Source organism: Rhineura floridana, chromosome 18 (genome assembly GCF_030035675.1).
Source record: "Rhineura floridana isolate rRhiFlo1 chromosome 18, rRhiFlo1.hap2, whole genome shotgun sequence".
Taxonomy (NCBI): Eukaryota; Metazoa; Chordata; class Lepidosauria; order Squamata; family Rhineuridae; genus Rhineura; species Rhineura floridana.
Genome location: NC_084497.1, coordinates 8,677,056 through 8,699,839, shown reverse-complemented (window position 1 = coordinate 8,699,839; position 22,784 = coordinate 8,677,056). Strand labels below are relative to the sequence as shown.

The window sequence follows — 22,784 nt, the reverse complement described above, 5'->3', positions numbered from 1 at the left end:
ATGTTCCAAGACCCGCAAAGAGCTGAAACAGTAGCGCGGCAACTAGGCGCTCTGAAGCAAGCTAAAGGGACTGTTTCCGAGTACACTAACGCTTTTAAAATTCTGTCCCAGGAAACTGGTTACAATGACGCCGCCCTGATGTTTATGTACCGGAGTGGATTAAATGCTGAAATCCTGGATGAGTTGGCCAGGACCTCCCCCCCCGCTGACCTACCAGGGTTCATCCGGCTATGCCTACAGATAGATCACCGGATGGAAGGAAGGCGCCTGGAAAGGAAGCAGGAGGTCCCGAGATACTCAGCCTCGGCATCCCGCAGCAAGATCCTTCCCTCTGCAGGGATGGCAGGCAATGCAACTGAGGGACAGGGAGGGGCTAGGCCAAGACTGTCGGAAGAAGAAAAGAAAAGACGCCGTCGGGAACGTTTATGCTTTTGTTGTTCAAAGCCGGGCCACGTGGCCAGAGACTGTGGACTGAAAGGGGGGAAAGCCGAGCTGTCGGGAAACTAGAACACCCAGTCCACGTGCAGGCCTGTGGACTGGGGGCAGCGTTGTATAAAGGCCCCCCAATGATCCAACCTCCCTCAAAGGGGGTGTTGGTCTTGCCTATTCGGATTACAACTTCCAGAGGAGTGGTGTTTAATTCCACTGCCTTAATTGACAGTGGAGCCTCCACAAATTTTATTGATGCAAAGTTAGTCAAGCGTCATGGAATTTCCCGGTGGAAACTGGACGCTCCCCTAGCTGTGGAGACTATTGATGGGAGACCCCTGAAGTCAGGAGGGGTGACACAAGCCACGGAGGAAGTGAAACTTCAAATCCCTGGGCACGAAGAGTTCATTTCGCTATACGTGCCAGATCTCTTGAACTTTGAGGTGATTCTGGGAATGCCCTGGCTAGCAAAGCATGAACCCAAAATAAGTTGGAAGGAGGCGGTGGTGTGGTTCACCTCACAGTATTGCCAGGAGAACTGTCAACCTGAAGGAATCAAGAACACCTTAGCGGGGGCAGTGCAAGAGATCGAGCAAGTGACCCTGCCGCCAAAGTATGAAGAATTCAAAGATGTGTTTGATGAAAAAGAGGCAGAGACTTTACCCCCCCACCGCCCTTACGACTGTGCGATTGATCTAGTGCCAGGAGCCAGCATCCCATCAGGGAGAATCTACTCTCTCACAGAGAATGAGAGGGAGGCCCTGAAGGAATTCCTGGATAAAAACCTGAGGCGAGGATTCATACGCCCCTCACAATCCCCTGCTGGAGCGCCACTATTGTTTGTGAAAAAGAGGGGGGGGGACTCAGACCCTGTAACGACTATCGCGCATTGAACCAGATCACCATCCCCAACAGCTACCCGCTGCCCCTGATCTCAGAGTTGCTGGACCGACTGCGCTCTGCAAAAATCTTCACGAAGTTGGATTTGAGAGGAGCGTACAATCTGATCAGAATGAAGGAGGGAGATGAATGGAAAACAGGATTCTTGACCGCTTACGGACAGTATGAATACCTGGTCATGCCGTTCAGGCTTTGTGGAAGTCCAGGAATTTTTCAAAAATTCATGAACGACGTGTTTAGAGACTTGTTGGACACGTATGTAATCTGTTACTTAGATGATATCCTGGTGTTCTCAAAGAACCAGGAAGACCACGACCAGCATGTGAAGACGGTGTTGAAGAGACTGAGAGAAAATCACCTGTATGCTAAATTAGAGAAATGTGGATTTGACCTCAAGTCTCTAGACTTCCTTGGATATCGAATCTCAGTGGAAGGCGTGGAGATGGACCCAGGGAAAGTAAGCTGCATATTGGACTGGGGCCAACCTGTCACCAAAAAGGATGTACAACGGTTTTTGAGGTTTGCCAATTATTACAGAAAGTTCATTCCAGGGTTTTCCAAATTAACAGCTCCTCTGACTGACTGTTTAAGGGGGAAGAAGAAGTTTCAATCGACAGAGAACGCCACCGAGGCCTTTGAGGAGCTGAAGAGATGGTTTGCTACTGAGCCCATTCTGCGCTTTGCTGATCCGAACCGCCCTTTCGTAGTGGAAGCAGATGCTTCAGATTTTGCCATCGGGGGGGGTCCTGCTACAATTAGACCAAGAAGGGAAGGAGCTGCACCCCTGTGCGTACTTCTCTCGGAAGTTAAAGCCTGCAGAGAAGAACTACACAGTTTGGGAGAAGGAGCTGCTGGCCATCAAGGACTCTTTTGAAAACTGGAGACAATATCTAGAGGGGACCTCTCATCGAATTGAAGTGCGCTCCGACCACAAGAATCTTGAAAGCCTCCAAACAGCCAGAAAGCTGAACCAGAGACAGATAAGATGGTCCCAGTTCTTCACTAGGTTTAACTTCCAGATTACTTACCATGCCCAAGCCAAAAACCAGAGAGCGGATGCCTTATCCAGACAGCCACAATACAAAGAAAGTGAATCCGAGGACCAGCCTCAGTACGTAATCCCGCCAGAGAAATTAACGTTGGGAGTATGCCAGCCTTCATGGGAAGAGGAACTCAAAAAGGCACAACAAGAAGATGCAGACATGCTAAAATATCAGCAGGAGACGGAACAAGGTCAAGACTCAGAAGTAACCTTTCACTGGAGAAATGGACTGTTATGGTTCAAAACCGCCAGATATGTGCCAGAAGGGGAATTAAGGCTCAGAATCCTATGCCAGTGTCATGATTCCATCACAGCGGGACACTTTGGGATTTACAAGACCATTCAGAACGTGGCCAAGGACTTCTGGTGGCCTAAAATGCGTCGGGATATTGAGAGTTATGTAAAGTCCTGCTCTGTCTGTCTGCGGACAAAAACACAAACAGGGACACCAGCAGGACTGTTACAACCGTTGCCTGTCCCACACGAACCCTGGAAGGACCTCTCCATGGATTTTATAACTGATCTACCCAAGTCCCAAGGAATGACAGCCATCTTAGTAGTGGTGGATCTACTTACCAAAATGGCACACTTTCTTCCTTGTGCAGGGGCCTTAGAGGCTAAAGAAACGGCCAGGTTATTCATAAAAGCAGTCTACCGGCTGCATGGATTGCCAAACAGCGTAGTCTCAGACCGAGGAACTCAGTTCACAGCCAAATTTTGGAGAGCAATGTGGAAACAGTTGCAGACGGAATTAAAACTCTCCTCCGCCCATCACCCCCAGACAGATGGGCAGACGGAACGCTTGAACGCCGTTTTGGAAAGATATTTATGAAGTTATGTGTCCTATCAACAGACTGACTGGGTATCATATTTGCATTTTGCAGAGTTCGCCTACAACAATTCTCTGCACTCCAGCACTCAACAAACCCCGTTCTTCGCTAATTATGGATTCCATCCTAAAGTCTTTCCAAGCAGCTCAGAAGGAATGCTGGTACCGGCAGCTGAGAACTTCCTTAAGGAATTGCAAGCGGCGCAACATACACTGAAACAGCAGTTAAATGAAGCCAAAATGGAGTACAAGCGAGTTGCTGACCTGCACAGGAAGGAGGGCCCCCCCCCTTCAACCGGGAGACCAGGTATGGCTGTCCACCCGCTTCCTCCAGATGCTGGGCAAATGTAGAAAATTACAAGACAACAGGGTGGGTCCTTTCAAAATAGAAACTCAAATCAATCCCGTGGCGTACCGACTGAAGCTGCCTGACACGTTTAAAATACATCCTGTGTTCCATCGATCCCTCTTAACGAAAGCCGCCCCTCCCAGTGAGTTACGGCCGGAGGAACCTCCCGGAGCTCCACTCCTGGTAAATGAGCAGCTTGAGTTTGAAGTTGAGGAGATCTTAGATTCCAGGATCAGACGCCACAAGCTGCAGTACTTGATTCACTGGAAAGGCTATGGGGTGGCTGACAGATCATGGGAAGATGCAGCTGATGTGCATGCTCCAGAATTGGTAAAACTTTTCCATCAACGTTTTCCCCACCGTCCCAAGCCAGACAAGGGGAGGGGGGCACAGCCTGGGAGGGGGGATGGTGTCGGAAGGCAGAGCTGGGGTCCCAATCCCGGGGAGCTGGATCCCGGAGAGTTGGGAGAAGAGTATTCGGATGGATGGCAGAGGGAAGGGGGAGGAACTTCCCCCCTTTGGAGCGAAGACGAAACAGAGGAACTGCCAGTGATAAGGTCGCTTAGCAACGGGGAGCCTGAGCCCTCCCTGGACATTCTCACGCCTCCCCCTCTTTCAGGCTCAGAGCAAGAGGGGGAAGAGGGAGGGCTGCTCACAGCCGAAAAGCGGGGAGGCAGTTTACCATCAGCCCCTCCCCTATCCCCCATCCTGGAATCGGAAACTTCAGAAGAGGAGGGGGTGATGCTTCCCCCCTCACCGCGCACACGCAGACAGCTGAAAAGACAGGAGAGAAGGGGGGAAGGCGGGCAGTACCTGAGGGGCAGTTAAGGAGGAGCGAAAGATTGCACGCCCGTTTGGCCCCTTCTTAAAGAACAGGCAGGAAGAAGTCCCTTGCTCTGTCAACTTTCTCCCAATGCCGCAGGACCTGTATCCCTGTATTGCTTCATGAGAAAACGCAGTCTTTGTTTGGACATTACCCTAATAAAACACGGATTAACTACAATCGTTGGTCTGGCTCCTGAGTCACATCCTGGGCCTGACACATTATAATTAAATAAGCTCTGAGATATGTAGATTCTAGATTAGATATTTCTCCAAATCATCCCAGGCCTGTTTTATACCATTCCTTGAAGGGGGGGGGGGAAATAAACATTAATCAACGAAAAGGACATCGTTCTGAACTCCAATAAGCCAGCCACTGTGATTGTTCCACATGGGCCAAGCCACTTAATATTTATTGAAGAGATGTAGATATCAATATTGCCAAGCCTGCCTTAGGTCTACCTTTTCCTTTGCTGGCCAATGCATTGTTTACCAAGAACCCATTCAGATTATTATTATTTTTAGTGGACCAGGTTTCCTGGATAAAAATCACATCATAATCTCTTTAAAAGTTGAGAACCTCAGGACTACTTTGCTTAAAGGCCCATCCAGCTATGTTCCACGTGAGTATTTTAAGCAGGTCATTTGCTGTATCTGTAACTTTCTGATTAACCCATGGGCAAACATCTAATTGAGAAAGGGGTTCTAGTTAACGGACCATCTTGGAAAGGTGCTTGTCCATTTAACTCAATGATCCGGTTCAACTCCCAAATCTTGTCCTCAAAGATGGAGCCAGTTCTTTCTGGGGGCTTAGCAAGCACCTTTTTGGCTGTTGCACTTTATGGTATCATTGTAGATACGTATCCCAATTCTTCGGGGCAAAGATACCTTCTGTGTAACCATCCTGCACTAGTCACCGAGGCCCCCAGAGGAGCACTAAGATTATATTCCTTGGGGGGAGGAAAGTTCTTTCCAGATCTGTTGCTCGATTTTTTGTTGACAGTCCTCCTCCACTCTTTTCCTATAATCTGCTCTTACTTGACTGCAGGTTGTCTCAATGCCCCATATCTGGGACTTCACATCTTTATCCGGAATCATGGAGGGAATGAGAGTATCTCTTAAAAATGGAAGTCTGGCATTTCCTCCTGTGACTGAGATGGCAGAGATAAAAATGAGTTCCTTTTCTTCTGGAACAAGGCTGATTTTGAACCCATATGGTGTTTGGTGACATTTTACACTGTGTCTGGGACTCTTACAATGATCATTATCCTTCCAAGTTAATGAGTACGCCGGTCCCATTATCTTTGGCTCTTTGTGAAATATGTCAATGGGATTTTTATTCTCAAATAACCTAGTTATTATCAGTACCGCCTTATAAAATATTTTTTTTTCTTATATAGTAATTTTGCAATTGCCCAGCTCCCAAATGTCACCACAGATCGAACATGCTGGGAATCATAAAATAAATACTCAGTATCAAGAATATCGTCAATATAGGATCTGTGGGGTTATTTTGCCCACCAGTTCCAAAAAGTGGACTTTACGTGGGAAAAGAGAAGGCATGCCTTAGGTTTTTAAGAGCACTGGGACCACAACCACTCATGACCACCACCACCCAGTTTGAGAAGGAGCCATCGATAAGCACTCTTTGAATACGATTCTGGAGCCAACGGTGGATCCACCTGACAGTTGTTCCATCCAGTCCACATTTAGCTAGCTTCCTAATCAGAGTATCATGAGGCACTTTGTCAAAAGCTTTGCTGACGTTGAGATATAGTTACAGAACAGGGACTCCTTGAAGTCAGGTGTGAGGATTCTCAGGCCCAGACGGGCAAATGTGGCATCTAGGCTTCTCTGCCTGGCCCCAGGCTGCAACCCCTCTCCCCAGGTCACACCTTGCTTCACACCCTCTTTGACTGTTTCTGCCTGACTGGAAATGTGCAGTTGAACTCTGATAGTGTCTCTGGCTTGCCTGGATGGAAGATGGAGGGGGGGCATGCAAGCGTGTGCAGAAACTAGCCTGTTGTACAAAGGTAAAAATTATGTTAATTGCTCACCTGCCTGTTTTACGCAATCCAGTTTAAAGCCATTTTCGGGCCTTAACATTTAGTAACAGCAGAACTGAGCGAAGGGACGGTAGTTTTCTCTCTCTATTGACGATTGCCAGATGTATTTCTTATTTCTAGCCTCCAATGTTAATGTATAGTTCATAGAATCCTTGAGTTCAAGGGGTCATCAGAGGCTATTCAGACCACTCCTACCCTGCTCAATGCAGGGAATCCAGAGACACAGCATCCCCAACAGACACTGTTGGAAGACCTCCGGTGAGGAAGAACCACCCTCGCCCTTCTGGGTAATCTACCCTGTTGCCAAACCATCAAGATTTCCCCCCAATGTTCAGCCAAAATCTACCCTCCTGTTCACTTTAAGACTGTTAGATCTAGTGCTCCCCTCTAGGAGGCAGCAGAGGGCAAGGATTGGCTCTCGCTTTCGTATGACAATCATAAATCAAGAGGGCTTGCCGGGGGTTTTTTACGTGACAATCACATAAATCAAGAGGGCTTACCCTCTTTGATGTGGCCGTCATTCAGCAATTTGAAGATTAAGGAGTCCTAGTCTAGAAACTGGATTTTCCACTTCTGTGTTTTCCGTGGCTCTTCCACAAAGAAATATACATTACTGGGACATGACAGGTTATGAGTGGTGTTGTCATGTTATGGTGTGTGTTCAATGCTGGGTTGTGCTTTTTGTTTTTTTTTAAGGTGACTTTAGATTCCAGATATAAATCAGTTATAGCAGCTTCAGTATGTTTTTTCCCCAGCTTGCTGTTTATTGATTGATTTGTAAGACATCAGAAACATTTTAAACATATATTTAAAAATGAAATGAAAGGGGGGGAAATCTTCAGATCAATTGCTGATATGCATATATATTATTTTGGAATCTGTTCCTCACTCCATAGCCCCTGTCTGGGGAGAAATTACTGTTCCATTTTAGCAAACATCTCAAGAAGAGCATCCCTACTTCAAAGACAAAATCATTATCTGCCAACAATCACTAAACATTGCATCTGTTTAGCTAAAACAGGGCTGATGAAGCTGCAGTTCAAGGGCTGGATGCGTCCCCACCGGTCTCTTCTTCTGGCCCTTGGGAGTCTCCCCCCAGGCCACACCCCCAAAGGCCCTGCTACACACGCATCCTTGCTGGAATGTGCTCTAGGACTCTGATAATGCCTCTTAGTGGACGGAAAGATCAGTGGAACCTCTGATTTTTTTGAACTCAGCCTATTGAACAAAGATAAGATTAATCATCCGGGCAACTTTTGGCCTCTGGCCCCGCCCACCACCATCATGTGGCCCTCGGAAGATTGCCCATGATGGAATGTGGCCCTCAGGCTTAAAGAGCTTCCCCACCCCTGAGCTAAACTATTTATTATTATTATTATTATTATTATTATTATTATTATTATTATTAAATAGAATGAAATCTAAAGTGCAATACAGTTTGAACCTCTTTTAACTCAGGATCATCTTGACATTTCAAATAATGGGGGGGGGATACTTAACACTGATCTGCATCCCAGGCAGAACTCATCTGCAATACTTAAATAATCTAATTTTGTGGCTGCTGCAAAGGCACTCCAAACTCCACAGTGTGTTAATAAATAAATAAGAATGGAGCCAGCCAGCTGCCCCATTCTTCGGACTCCTGAATCCGGCAGTCTTCCGTGGAATTGCTGAGGCTTAATGCCAAAAATCAAGGTTGCGTTTCTCTCTTTTTTGTCTAAGGCAAGTTGATGTCTGAACCAGCCCATCCAATCTAGCTGCATCAAGCATTCAGGTGGAGGATGGAGGGGGAGTGGTGAGCAAAAGGAGCCCCCCACAAGTATGGGGTCTGGAGAGTCAAGCCCCTCAAAATGTCCAGATTCGTCATTGCGTTTTCTCACATGTCCAGGTGTGGAAAATAAGTGCCAAAGATGTTCTGCTGGAGTTGGTACTTGCCGGCTCCCTTCCGCAGGCAGAAGGCAATCTGATTGTCCAGAAAATAAGGAGAAATAAATGCATTTTAAAACACAGATGCACAGGCATCGCCCCACCCACCCTGTCACTTCTTCCCCAGAACTTGGCCATGAGGCAAGACAGCGAGGGCCCTTCCATTGGCCTGGCTAGGACAAACCAATCCATCTAACGTTGACAGAGGTGAGACAGTGTGGCCCCCTTCGTCGCATGGCTGGGACAAATCATTCCATCTAGCTATGGGCTCATCCAGACGACTGCAAAATGTGTGACACGCCCGCTATGTGTGTTCATTATTTTTCGGTCGTCCAAATGATGTCTCGCACTGTTACGCATTTTCACGGGTTAAATCCGCTCCTTCCAATACTGGCAACAATGCGATTTGCTTTTTTAAACCGGTAATCATCCGCTGCAACATTAGGGGCTCGGATGCAAAACCGCGGTTTATAGAGATGTAGGCGGTCCATAGGGGGACCTTAGGCGTGTCCCAGTACCCCTTCCGTCTTTACCAACCAATCATGGATTTTCACTTGTGCGCATGTGCGCGAATGTGCTTGGAAAAGCCCGGGAAACTGAACCAATCAGAGCCACAGGATGTTACGTTGTACTTCTCCGATGCAGAAATGTGCATTTCCGCATTTGCACACAAGGAGGTACTGCAGTTTACGCAGACACGTTGTAGGTAGAGAAGAAAGAAGTGGTGGTTGCCAGCCTAATTCATCTTTCCACTTCTGCGCAAGCTAGCGAGGAGTGGCAGGCCGCAGTGGACCGCCGGCCAGCTGGTCGTCAGCCACAGCTCGGGTCACTGCACTGCCCAGGCTGATGGAAGCCAGGGGCAGTAGCCGTGACAAAAGGCAGGGGGGTGTGCCAAGCAGCCCACCAGCTGATCGCCAGCCGCCTCACAGCTGATCGGTTGGCTGCACTGGCCCGGCAGCAAATGGCAGTAGCCACAAGAAAGCCTCCTTTGCTTCATGCTGGCTCCAGGGCGAAGGAGATTGGCACAGATCTGGCCCTGAACACCACGCTCTACCGGGCTTTTAAGATCTTTTAGGGTTTTTTTTCCCTTTTCTCTCTCCCGCCCCTTCTTCCCTTTCAAATTATGCTGCCCCTCTTAAGGATGAAAGAAGGAAGTTTTTTCTCTCTCTGCAGAGCTGCTGCTTCTGCCTGCTTGTTAATTTCACATTGAAGTGTAAACAGTTGCAAAGTATAATGATGGATCCCTTCATGCAAGAACTAATGTTCTCTTTTGCTGCTTGATGTTTATGGCAGCTTGAATTCATGAAAGCGAAATATAGTTATGTACAATGCGATAGGAACCCAAATAGTAGCTGGATATAAGCTCTTATTTCATGCAGGTTTTTCCTTTTTTGAAATGTATCTCCAGAAACGTTAACATGCGTAAAGGTAGAAAAGCATACAGTTGGTTTTGCAAAATATCGCAAATATGAGCTAACAGAAATACAAATGCTCCAGAGTGGCGAGCGGCAAAGAAACTCCATTACAGCCACAGGAAATTCAAACTTCCGCGCTCGCGTTTTGTGCTTCGTTGCAAAGGGGGAGAGGAGCACACGTCATTTTTTGTGGGCCAATTGGCTGATAGGGGGTGGTCTTACAGGAGGAGCTGGGAAAAAATGGAAAGAATATACGGATCTTCCTGCTGCGTGTGTGGGCACAAAAAGAACCGTGGTTTTTTTATTGGGAAAGAGCGAATAACAGGCAAAGTGAGGATTGTCAGATGACAAACCGAACATGGAAAACGTGGAATATAGAGACTTCCGGGAAGGGTGATTCGCCTGTGCTGCCTCTGAGACAAGCTCTTGTCTTAGATGAAGTTTTTTCAGCTTTAATCAGTCAGAATGTTTTTTTTTTGACTGGTTAAGATTTTCTCCCGGCCAGGGAGAAACGTGAGAAAACGTGGAATATCCCGCTCCATTTGGATGAGCCCTATGTCAGACAGAGAGGTGACACAGCAAACTCCCAGCAGTGTAGTCATTTGGGGACTTGGGGGGGGTGTCTTAGACCACTTACTTTTTTGGGAGCAGGCCCAGTAGGGTCCCTATGTTTCCAGCATCCTATGAGCCAATCAGCATGAAAGGGAAGTGTGTTAGTGGTCACTGAGAAAAGTCTTCCAGCATGCTTCCTTGTCCTGTCTTGATCGGAGCCAATCACAGTGAAAGAAGGAAGACTCTTCTCAGCAGCTAACACTCTCCTCTTTCATGCTTATTGGCTCCTAGCGATGTCTGTAGTTGTGGGAGAAGGCATTGACAATGATCTCATTCTCAATCCAACAGCAAAAAAGGGGATCATGTGGGGATGGCAGGGAAATCTGATTCCGTTTGCATTTCAAGCCACATATATCAAATTCGCACTTTCCAAAACAATATGGGAACCGAAACACAGCCATCATCCCAAATTTGCACTGATTTGAATTTTACAATGAAGGTCGCCAACCAAACAATGTTTACAAAAATGCATGCGTTAGGGGGAAGTGTGCGCAAAAATGAATATGTTGGTGAAAATAGCATAGCAAAGTGTTAGGATAAATTGCTTGAAAAAGCATGTACATTAGTCAGAACTACATACACAAAGGCATTGACTAGGACAAATTCCCAATAAAATGCTGAAGAATTTTCTTGAGTATTTTTTAAAAAAATATTCACAAATTGGTGCAGAACTGAATTTAATATTTTTAAAAAATGAGACACAGAACGAATTTGATGGTTCCTTCCATCTCTGCTATCGTGAAGGACCCTGCACTTCTGAATTTGCCACTACACTCGTTACTGGCTGTACCAGAAGGAAAGGTGAGGCGGAAAAGCCTCCTCTGAAGGCCTGGCTGTGAAAACTACTCCATTTGGCTGAGGGAGAGGTGCTGAAATTAACTGCCTTTGGGATCCTCTCCTCCAAGATCTGCCTCTGTCAGCAAACTCACAGACTACTCACAAATAGCCCCTCCCTTCCCTTGTGAAAATGGTTCTGGGAAAATGGGATTTCTGTACCCTGGATGTAATTGGCCATGCCAACTGCCTCCCACTGCCATCACCAATGAATCAATGTTGTGCGCATAGTTTGTGTTAGGAAAACCTCCTTTTCCTCTTTGCCTTCAAGAGAAGTGTGAACATACCAGGAAGCAGATGAAGAAGAAGAGGATGAAGCCCAGGAGGACAGACAGACATATGAGGATGATCGCCCAGAAAGGTAAATCTGGAAAGACAATAAGGATTAAATGTTGGCAAACCTGTTGAACAACAACACACTGCCCTTGACAGGGCTTTTTCAGTGGTGGCTCCCCATTGTGGAATGCCTTCCCAAGAGAGGTGTGTCTGTCTACATCACTATTGACCTTCAAGAGGGATCTGAAAACATTCCTCTTTACCCAGACATTGGATGGCTGAAGGAGACTGCTCCTGGCAACCCAGACATCACTGGTTGAAAGAATGCTGCTAACTGTAACTGTGTTTTGGAATGTTTTTAACATTTTTTAAATGCTTTTCTTTTGTTGCTAAATTGTTTTGTTGTTATGTTTGCTGCCCTGGATTCCTTTGGGAGGAAGGGCAGGCTATAAATTCAATAAATGTTAAATAATAATGGGATGTATGGATAATATTCAATTTATGGAAATTGTTAAGCGATGCACATGCCAATGGTGGTGGGCAGAACCAGAGGCAAAAGAGGGCAGAGCAACAAATGTAAATTTTACCTTTCTACAGTAGACTAGTTTTGACACACACTCACAGACACCATGCAGGCAAGGAAGAGGCATTGTCAAGAGTTGAAGGACACATCCCAACCAGGCAGAAACACTTATGGAGAGTGTGAAGCCCAGAGAGCCAAATTCAGCATATGGGTCTGAAGTTCCCTACCACTGTTATAATTACTAGAAAGAGTTGAAAACAAAAAATGGACCAGGGAATCTACAAGCTACACGAAATTAAGCATGGGAATTCAGCAGGGACGAGTGAATTCCTTTTGTTGAGTGAGAGGTTAATTAATTAATTTATTTATTTATTTAAAAAGCAAAGCAGTTTACAACGTATATAAAACACGTGTAAATGTTCATATATATGAACTCTGAACATCTTGCTAAAGCCATCAGCAGGCCTCCTGTTGTAGCATTTCGCCAGCCTCCTAATTTGCGCAGACTGTTGGTGAGAGCTGTGCTTAAGCCACCTATCACCAATCCTGGGTCTCATCCTTGTTACGCCAAAAGCTGTATCACCTATGTGTACCTCAGGGAGACAGTCACTTTTACAAGTACTAGGACAGGCAGGACATGTTACATCAAACAGAACATCACCTGCAGGTCCTGCAATGTAATTTATGTCATCGAATGCAAAGACCAGGATGTCATATCCAGTACGTAGGTAAAACCACAACTGACCAACGCACGCGCTTCAGGAACCACAAGTTGGCAATCTTAACAAAAAAAGTGGAGCAACCAGTTGCAAAACATTTCAACATTGAGGGTCACAGCCTGTTGGACTTTTCTATAACAGCGATAGAGATGCCAACAGATCCAGCAGCATTGACTAAAAGGGAGAACTTTTGGATATATTCTCTGGACACATTGGCACCACATGGCCTGAACCTGGAGGACGGTACCAGCATCACTGAACTTCTGCAAAGGAAGCCCCTCTGAGCATTCCATCCTCAAAGCTCTATAACTGCCACCTTGGTAACAGCATTTGGATGAAGGCGGAAGCCGAAATGTTTTGTGAATACAATAAAAACCTCTGTTTTGTTAATCGCAATTACGTTCATATATTTTTAGGGGATTAACGGAATCCTTATAGGGATCCAGAGCTAGCTTGAGTGTTGCTTTCAAAACTTGCCTGCATATGCCTGCTGACATATAGGAAAGTTTTCAGCAGGCGTTTAAAGGCGCCTGCTGAATCTCTGTTGGCAGACCATTCCAGAGAACTGGGCCAATGACACTGAAGGCTCCATTTCTTCTTGTCAGATGAGCCTTGCTGACACAGGGGATGGCCAACAATGCTCCAACAGATGGATCTCAGTGATCAAGCTGGGATATAAGGTTCAGGCAGTCCCTAAGGTTCCCTGCACTGAGCAGGGGGTTGGACCTGATGGCCATTTAGGGTCCTACCAACTCTCCCATTCTACGATTCTGCAAGAATGGGGAACTTGTGCATTCCTCCCAAGTGTGGTTGGACTCCATCTCCCATCAGCCCCAACGGCCAACATGGCCAACGGTCAACGATAATGGAAGTTGGAGCCCAACGATGACTAGTGCAGTCTTCCTTCAGCTTGGGCTCCACCTGAAGCTGGGATGGGGTGAAGCGGTGGCCTTTGTTGTTGGGCTATAGCTCCCATCATTCCCTGCCAGGTTAACTAACAGTCAGGGATGATGGGAGCTGTAGTCCAGCAACATCTGGGGGACCCAAAGTGGAAGAACACTGGGCCAGAGGGCCACAGGCTCCCCCATCACCTTCTTTCCATCTTGGTTATGTTTGTGTGATGCCCCCAAAGGGCCTGACATCACATTGCCTTGAGGCATGGCGGGGAATTAAAATGGTGGGCAGCTTCCCAGAGCCCAATGGCGAGGTAAGTCAGTGGAGGACCAAAAGAGGAGACCCATCAACAACCCCCCTCCAAACCCAAACACCTGGAGCCAACCCTAATCTAAAGAAACATCTCTACCTTCTTTGTGGTGTTCTGGAGCCACTGCTGAAGGATAACCTGGAAGTAAATGACATAAACATAAACATAACAGCAAAACAAGAGCCCTGCAGTGCTGGATCAGGCCAAAGGGAGGTATCTAGTCCAGCATCCTGTCCTCACAGTGGCCAGCCAGAGGCCCCAATGGGAAGCCCGCAAGCAGGACCCAAACACAACAGCAACACTCCCCACTTGTTATTCCCTGATATTATTGAGAGGCATTTGCTGCCTCAGACACTGGAGGAAGAATATGTCCTTTCTGGCCAGTTGCCATTGATAGCCTTATCAGGATCCCAGGGTATGGTCTGAAGCCACCGCCTTGCTGAAGCTAAGCAGGTCTGGCTCTGGTCAGTGCCTGGATGGGAGACCACCTGGGAACCACATGTATGCCGGGTTTCTTGATGAAAGAAAGGCAGGGCACAAAGGTAATAAAATAAAAATAAATGAATAATCTTCCATGACATTGTCTAACCCTCCTTTAAAGCCAGCCTAGTTGGTGGCAATCACTTCCTCTTGTGGGAGCAGATTTCAAAGTTTAACGAAAAACAGTGCAGGGGAATCCACCAAGTACAGAAGCAGGTGAAGATTCGACCCTCAACATCTCCTCTGAAACCTAGTTCTCTCTTTCACTCATTGAACCACCCATTGACAAGGGTGCCCTCAGCCCACTGCCTCTTACCGCTGACCAGGAGACTTCCATCCTCTAGTGTGTATTTCCCCAGCAAGCCAGCTTTGCCAGTCTGGTTTTTAAATACGTCATACACAAGGGCTTTGTTGAAAGACCTCGAGGAATGCATAGCGAAGGTGCAGACGGAACCAACCGCCGTTTGATTCTTCTGGCCGGTGGGACTGTGTAAAATCAACAAATGCAATGCAAGTTACAGCCAGAAGCTGGTCAGCTACCATGATTAATGAGGCCTGTTGGAGAATTCCAATTGCAATGGAAACAGGAGGGGAAGTTGCTGAGGTTTGCATTTTTTGTCTCATGTCCAGAACGGAAATCAATCCAGTGAACAGGATCAGTATTTGCTGATGCCGTTGCTTTCAGTCCGCAAATACGGAGCAATTGCTTACGACAAATGGGATGGGATCGCGTAATGAGGATGCCGTTTATGTGACGAATGATGTAAACTGAATAACAACATTTCGCCACAGCAGATGGTGAGACAAATAATGTAGGCGGTTTTTTTTGGGCAGCAGAATGGAAACAGCGTTGCAAGCAACAGATGCAATACGGAACGGAAAGCGAGGCCAACTTCCACCCCTAGTATAACACCCTGATCCTAAAGAGCTGCAGCTGGCTTCTTTGGAAATATTTCTTTTTCTTTATCTAGATATATTTATGATAAGATTTCTTACCTGTCACCAGAAGGTCCCGGGGCGGGTTATAAAAGCAGAAAATCCCATTAAAATCAAGACATTTTGGGATGAGATTCTGGTTCAGCTGAAATATGTAACTGGCTATGATCTTCCCATGGATCCTCTAACCTGACTTTTTGGTTATGTTAATGATTCTATCCTATCTGATTACAAATGATCGTACACTTTCTAACAGCAGCCAGATTGCTTATAACCAGAAAATGAACAGTTCATGAATGAATTATCAAAGTACAGGATGCAGTCAATCCTGATAAGATCTTGGGAGCTCTTTGAACAGGTGTTACAGACTTCATGTTTTTTCTAATTCTTTTTCTTCATCTAATCTATAAAATATTTGTGAACCAAATGTGTAAAGAACCCCGATGTACCTACTAGAAATTTTAAAATATATGTCTCGTTAATATAAAATTGAACATACATTTATATCTGATAGCTTTGTTTCCTTCTTTTTTGTAAAACCTTTGTCAGCCATGACAGTTCTGTTGATCTGTTGCTATTTTTGTACTTGATTTTGTACAATTTGTTTTTAAAACAGGTTTAAAAAACAGATAAACCTGTTAAAATTATAAAAAAACAAAAAAAGCCCATGCCAAGGTGAAGAGGAGATGGTCTCAATCAGACATGGGTCGTCCTTTGGATACCTTGCGCCTGAGCCCTCAAAACCTTGGAGCTGGCCCTGTTTTGGAAGCTCATGGGGGCGGGATACCAACATAGCACCCTCTAGGTTTTGGAATACAACTCCCATCATTCCTGACCACTGGACATGTTGGCAACTGAGGCTGTTGGGCATCAGAGTCCAGCAACATCTGGAGGACCACAGATGTCTCCCATCCCTCTCTGTAAGAGGCATTCCCCTTTCTCAGGAGGGAATGCTTCTTCTAAATAGAGGCATTCCTCCATCTCTTGCATGTGGTAGGGAATGCTTGTTCTTACGGCAGGGATGGGGGAACATCTGTGGCCCTCCAGATGGGCCCATCACTCTCCCTCTCAACCTAACCTACCTCGCAGGGTTGTTGTTGTGACAATATACACCGCCTTGAGCACCTCAGGGGAAAGGTGGGATAGAAATGTAATAAATAAATAAATAATTCCAATCAGTCTGCTCTGAGTCAGACTAGCACTTGATAAAACCCAGAGGTTTTGATACAGACATCTCCAATGAGGCAAGTAGGAGGTATTATTCCAATACAACACGCATTCCAGAGAGGAACATGCAGACAAGAACATGCAGACAAGGTATGTGGTATAGGCAAAGCCCTGAGGGCCACATTTGGCCTGAAGGCTGGAGCCTCCCCACCTGAGTCTATGCACTGACTTGCCACAATTCTCCATCCAAAAAAAAGTATAAAATATAAAGGAACTTCACCCTCCATTTCAAAACACACCTGAAGTTTTCCACGGAGCAGTGAATGAAATCTGTCCCTAAGTCGCTGCGGCGGTAGAGCTGGCTGAGCTGTTCAAAGCAAAAAAGTGGAAGGTGCAATTAATAAGAGTTGGATGTCACAGGAGAGAGAGAGAAATGGAACAATGCTGACAATCCCTCTTCAAGGCACACGATGTGGGCATGCCCTGTGGAAATCTTTGTGTACAGAAATCGAGGTTTGACACACCCCTCTCTGTCCGCCATCGAGGCAAGGAAGAGGCATGATCTGATGTGTTCCAACCAGGCAAAAATGCTCAAGGAAGGCGCAAAGTTGGGCTGGTGTGGGGCGTGGCCTGGGAAGAGGGGGCATGGCCTGTTGTGAGGGGCGTGGCCTGAGGGTTATACAGAGGGAGGTCTGGAGGGTTGCCTTAGGCCTCTGGGCCTGAGGTTCTCTCTTCCTCGTCTCCAGCTTCCGTCTGCTCTGTGCCATTTACCTTGCTCTCCATGCTTATTTTGGTGTGCCAGTAGACGTCCGAGTTCGAATCCTCCATTTCTGCTGTGTAGGGCAGGTTGGTGGTGGTAAAACTTACAGTGAAGTCCTTCAGCTTGAGCTGAGGTGGAGGAGCGTTGGTGAGAGCCTCAACAATTGGTTCAGGACCTGAAGGGGAAAGGAAGACTTGAGGAGCAAAGTTGCCTTTCATCAAGTGAAATCATTGGTCCATCTAGCTCAGCGTTTTCTGCACTGGGGGAGGCCAAAGGGCCACATTCCCTCATGGGCAACATTCCGGAGGTTGCATGCCAGTGCTGGGCGGAGCCAGAGGCAAAAGTGGGTGGAGCATTCCAGTGACACAAAAGTCAAATTCCTGCTCAGACACATTCTCCCACATCTCTGCAACCCACATCCAAGCAAGCCAGATACATTATCACAGTTCAAGGACAGAAAAGGGAAAAAATATAATTCTCCCCACCCAACCATTAATTTATGTTGTGATCTTTGCCTTTAATCTCTTTATTTGCCAGAGTGAGTCATTTCTGAGCTCCTTAACAGCCAGTGTGGGGAACACCTGTGACTCTCCAGATGTGGCTGAACTACCACTCTCCTCAGCCCCAGCAAGCATGGCCAGTGGCCAGGGACAATGGGAGTTGTAGTTCAGCCACATCTGAAGGGCCACAGACTTCCCCACACCTGCCTTACAGGAAGAGTGGGAAATCTCTGAGAGGAAGGGCGGGATATAAATTTAAATAATAATAAAATAATGTAAAAACTTCATAAACGTTCCTTTCCCGTCCGTTACATCCCATCATTAACCGCCACTATTTTCTTTTATTAATTTGTTATATTATTAATAAAAGAAAATTAGTGGCGGTTAATGATGGGATGTAACTGACAGGAAAGGAACAGTTATGAAGTTTTTTTAAAAAGGATTGAGGCCTTTGTAACCATGATGGCTATTTAACTTGATGTCAAACTGACGTACCTCGCACAATCACACCCTTGAGTTGGAACTGATTGCCCAGCCACTGGGACGTGGAGTTCTTCGTCGCTTGCTGAAAAGTTTCCGTAATGGTGTCTTGGTCGATGTTCATTTCGGGATCAAAGTAGCAGTTGCAGTCAACCACAATGGAGCCATACCTGCAAATTGGGGGCGAGAGGAGGACAAGAGGATTTCTGAACAAAAGTGACCCAAACCCCCAAAAGTGCTGAAAAATATATTTAAATCCCTACAAATTGGAACCCCCTCCCATTAGTTCTCAAACAAGTGAAGAGGCCTTCATTGTCTTTTTTGCACCAGTTTCAGCAAGCCTTCTAAACGCATGTTTTTATCCCAGTAGGTAGGAAGAGGAGGGAAACTTGTGCAAATCACATTGAAAGCCGAATTGATCAAATCTACAATTTCCAAAACAACATGGGAGCTGATATCCTTCAAAATTTGCTCTTCCCCGAATTTTTGCAATGCAGTTCTCTAACGAAGCACTGTTTGCAAAAATGCATCTTTTAGGGGTAAATGTGAAGAAAAATGAACCTCTTGGCGAACATGAGATACAAAAATATTACAAGAAATGGCTAGCAAAAATATGTACCTGAGTCAAAATGGCATGCAAAAATGTGTGTGCATTAGGATAAATTCGTACTAGAATGCTGAAGAATTTTCCTGAGGACTTCAATGCTGCAGAAAGGTTGAAAGAATGAGATACTGAACTAAAACGGCCAGATCTTTCCACCCTTACCAGCCGATATATTAATTTATTTGAAATTCTTTTTTATATATGCAGTTGTTTTATATGTGTGTTTAAATCGCTTTGAGATGCTTCATAGGAAGTGATTCATAGCTGAAATAAATAGGTTGTAGCCAACCTTAGTCCTACTGAGAAGAGACCCATTGGAAGTGATGGACATCAGTAAATTGGGTTCAGTAATTTCAATAGGTCTTCTCTGAGTAGATGGATTCAACCCAAAAATATAACACCGCCATTCCAAATCAAAGAGTCCTGGGAACTGTAGTTTGTTAAGGGTGCTGGGATTTGTAGCTTTGTCGAAGGAAAACGACCCAGGATTCTTTGGAGAAGGCATGTGCTTAAATGACCTTTAAATGCATGGTGTGGATGTATCATTACATTTTAAAGAGCATAAGCAAAGGTTATTTGAAAAAATGTGCACAGTGTGAAAATGTTCAAGACATGTCCTATGATTAGAAACTGATTATTATGTTAAAGGAGCATCAGTGGAATCTATCCATAAGAACATAAGAAGAGCCTGCTGGATCAGGCCAGTGGCCCATCTAGTCCAGCATCCTGTTCTCACAGTGGCCAACCAGGTAAACCTGGCCAACCACATCTGGGGTAGTCAAGAAGGTGCCCTTCAGATGCTGTTTGACTACAACTCCCTTCAGCCCCAGCCAACAAGGCCAATGGTCAGGGATTTGGAGCCCAACGACGTCTGGGATGGCACCATCTGTGGCCAGGTTGGGGTTCTGTTCTCTGAAGTCCCTGCCCTCAGCTCCTCAGAGCGAGGGTGGGATGTAGAAATGAGAACAGATCTGGGCTTTTTAGTTTAGAGAAAAGGTGAGTCAAACTGGGGGACATGATAGAGGCACATAAAGTTGTGCATGGCATGGAGGAAGTGGGTCGAGAGAAGCTTTTCCCTCTCTCAACTCATGGACCTCTGACGACGCTGAATGTTGGAAGATGCAGAAACAGACAAAGGAAGGTCCTTCTTCAAGCAATGCATAGTTAAAACGATGGAATTCACTCCTACAGGAGCCAGTGATGGCCACCAACTTGGATTGCTGCAGAAAGAGGATTATACAAATTCATGGAGGAGGGGAAGGCTATCAGTGGCTACTAGCCACCATGGTCATGTCCTCCTTCCACTGTTGGTAACCAGTGTGCCTCTGAAGACCAGTTGCTTGGAATCATAAGTGGGGGAGAGCTGCTGTTGTGCCCAGACCCTGCTTGTGGGTTTTGCTTTGAGGTGCCTGGTTGGCCACTGTGAGAAGGCCAGGTTGGACTAGATGGGCCTCCTTTGGCCTGATCCTTCAGAGCTCTACTGGAGTTCTCATCTGTAGCCCTCAAGATGTCGTTGGAGTTCAGCTCCCATCAGCTCCAGCCGGCATGGTCGACAGTAAGGGATGATGATGCGAGTTGGTCTTGTGACATCCAGGTGGACTGCAGGTTCCCCAGCCCTGACATAAATCTTCTTGATTGTCCCAGAGTGTAGGACATGGAATAAGGAGCTCAAGGTACAGGAAGCCAGATTTGAACTGAACATCAAGAAAAACTTTCTAACTGTTAGAGCGGTACAGCAATGGGACCAAAGACCTAGGGAGGTGGTGGGCTCTCCAACATTGGAGGCATTAAAGAGGCAGCTGGACAGCCACCTGTCGGGAATGCTTTAACTTGAATTCCTGCATTGAGCAGGGGGTTGGACTGGATGGCCTTGTAGACCCCTTCCAACTCTACCATTCTATGATTCTATGACAGATTAGATAGATGTCCAGGAAACCTGAACAACCAACAGCACCGTTTCCCCCTGCCTTTTGCGAAGATCACACTGACCTCAGTCCAGTGACTTTGCAAATGTTGAATCCATTTCGGATGGCGCTCCGGAGGAAGACCTGATTTAACTGAAATGGGTTTAACAGAAGGAAATTAGGCTCTGCTGGGATGAAATCAGCCCCTTCCATCTCCTCCCTTGTGGTACGTGATCTAGCCACCCACTCTCCTTGCTGTTTATCACATGGGGTCTCCCCTAGCCCTACTTGAAGATGCCATTGGGGATTGAACCTGGGGCCTTCTGCATGCAGAGCAGATGCTCTACCACTGAGCTACGGCCTTTCCACCCCTCCCACAGAGTAAAAAGCCAGAGGAAAATATGCTCACTGCCTGTAAGCAGGGCTGTAGTTGTCTGGGATCTCAGGGGGTCTTAGACTCTTACTTTTTTGGGAGCCGGGTCCCAGTAGGACCCTATGTCCCCAGCATCCTACGAGCCAATCAGCACAAAAGGGGAGTGTGTTGGCCACTGAGAAGAGTCTTCTCAGGTGCTTCCTTGTCCTTTCATGCTGTCTGGAGCAAATCAGAGTGAAAGGAGGTGAGTCAGCCACTGAGAAGACTCTCTTCAATAGCGAACACTTTCTCCTTTCATGCTTATTGGCTCCTAGGTCATCTGTTATTGTGGAAGAAGGCATTAACAAGGATCTCCTCCTCAACCCAGCAAAAAAAGAGCAAAGGGGGCATAGCTGTGACTGTCGTGAAGGGACCTGCAATTCTGTATTTGCCATGACACTGCTGCCAGTAACAGGTTGTTAGAACATTGCATGCACTTAAGCTGGGTTGGAGGTGAGGATTGAGGATCCTAATTTTAAAAAGCAACAACACATTAATATAAGGGAACTGAAGGAAGTGAATGAGGCCCATAACTGGAGGGGGAGAGGAATTATCTCCCTGAACTACCAATCACCTGCCCCCACAAAAATTCACTTCTGTCTGGGATAGGGCTGGGTGATAATTTTGATTCTGTTGACATTTCAAGCTGGATCTATCAAATTTGCACTTTCCAAAACAGCATGAGAAAGCAAAATACTTTGAAAGCCACACTTATCTGAATTTTGCGATGCAGAACGCCAACTAAGCAATGTTTACAAAAATGTATATATTTGCAAATATCAGAGAACTGAATTTGTGATTGGGGAACATGTGAAACAGAGGGGACCGAAACTGACAGATCCTTCCGTTGCCTGTTTGGGATCGGGGAATCCAAACCGCAAGCCCTCACCTCGTCGCTGATGGCAGACTGCAGGCGTTGGTATTCTGGAGATGATGGATCTGTGTGGGTCAAGTTCTTGTTGATGATTGTGAAGCCGAGCCCGTAACCCACCCCCTCTGGAGCTCCGGTAGGGGACGGCGGGTATCCTGAACGGAGTTTGAAGAAGCAGATTGTAAATATATAAGCAGATAATTGTTATTGGGTGTTTTTTTAAGAAGAGGATTCTGTTTTTGTTTTGAAAATAGATAAGTATCCAACTAAGTCATCTTCAGAGTAGACGAGGGATGGGAATCAAATGTGGCCCTCCAGGCTTTTCTATCTGGCCCTTGGAACCATCCTCAGGCTCCCCACCACTGTAAAGTTGGCCCACTGAAATTAATGGACATCACTGACTTAAGCTCGTGCATTTCAATGGGGCTATCCTGTGCATGACCATGGGTGCTTCCAGCCAGGCTCCGGCTAAAAGCATGTTTACCGTTTACATAGAGGGTGCCGTTCTTCATGCTGTAGTGCCCAAGTTTGGTGCTGCCCACCGTCAGGTTGCTCAGCTCATGATAAACCCTCACGCGGTCGAAGGGGGTGGAGAGAAGTTCTCTCCGGAAGGTGCAAAGAGTGTCCACCATCATGGCAAGCCTAATTTGTGGATCCCTAAAAAAAATGCAACTGCATGTTAGGTAGAATATATACCTCCCCTGCTCTGTTGGGGGGATACAAG

The 22,784-nt window shown here is 46.3% G+C and overlaps 1 protein-coding gene across 1 annotated transcript; it reads right to left on the bottom strand.

Annotated features, from left to right (window-relative positions):
* Window positions 1-8,313: 8,313 nt before the first annotated feature.
* Window positions 8,314-22,692, bottom strand: LOC133372787 (mucin-16-like). Its single transcript, XM_061601854.1, has 10 exons — window positions 22,545-22,692; window positions 22,079-22,215; window positions 20,863-20,930; window positions 18,285-18,439; window positions 17,301-17,464; window positions 16,829-16,896; window positions 14,743-14,912; window positions 14,046-14,084; window positions 11,512-11,591; window positions 8,314-8,400 (listed from the first exon to the last, which is right to left on the bottom strand). The coding sequence occupies exons 1-10, from the start codon at window positions 22,690-22,692 to the stop codon at window positions 8,314-8,316; spliced, it is 1,116 nt and encodes a 371-aa protein (XP_061457838.1).
* Window positions 22,693-22,784: the final 92 nt, after the last annotated feature.

Bases quoted from the DNA above. Each gene is read 5' to 3' on its own strand.
- LOC133372787 (XM_061601854.1), bottom strand. From the start codon at position 22,692: ATGGTGGACACTCTTTGCACCTTCCGGAGAGAACTTCTCTCCACCCCC. The intron at 22,216-22,544 runs GTAAACATGCTT...AACTCCGTTCAG, and splicing joins CGGCACCCTCTATGTAAACG to GATACCCGCCGTCCCCTACC. The intron at 11,592-14,045 runs GTAGAGATGTTT...TTGTCTTTCCAG, and splicing joins TCCAGAACACCACAAAGAAG to ATTTACCTTTCTGGGCGATC.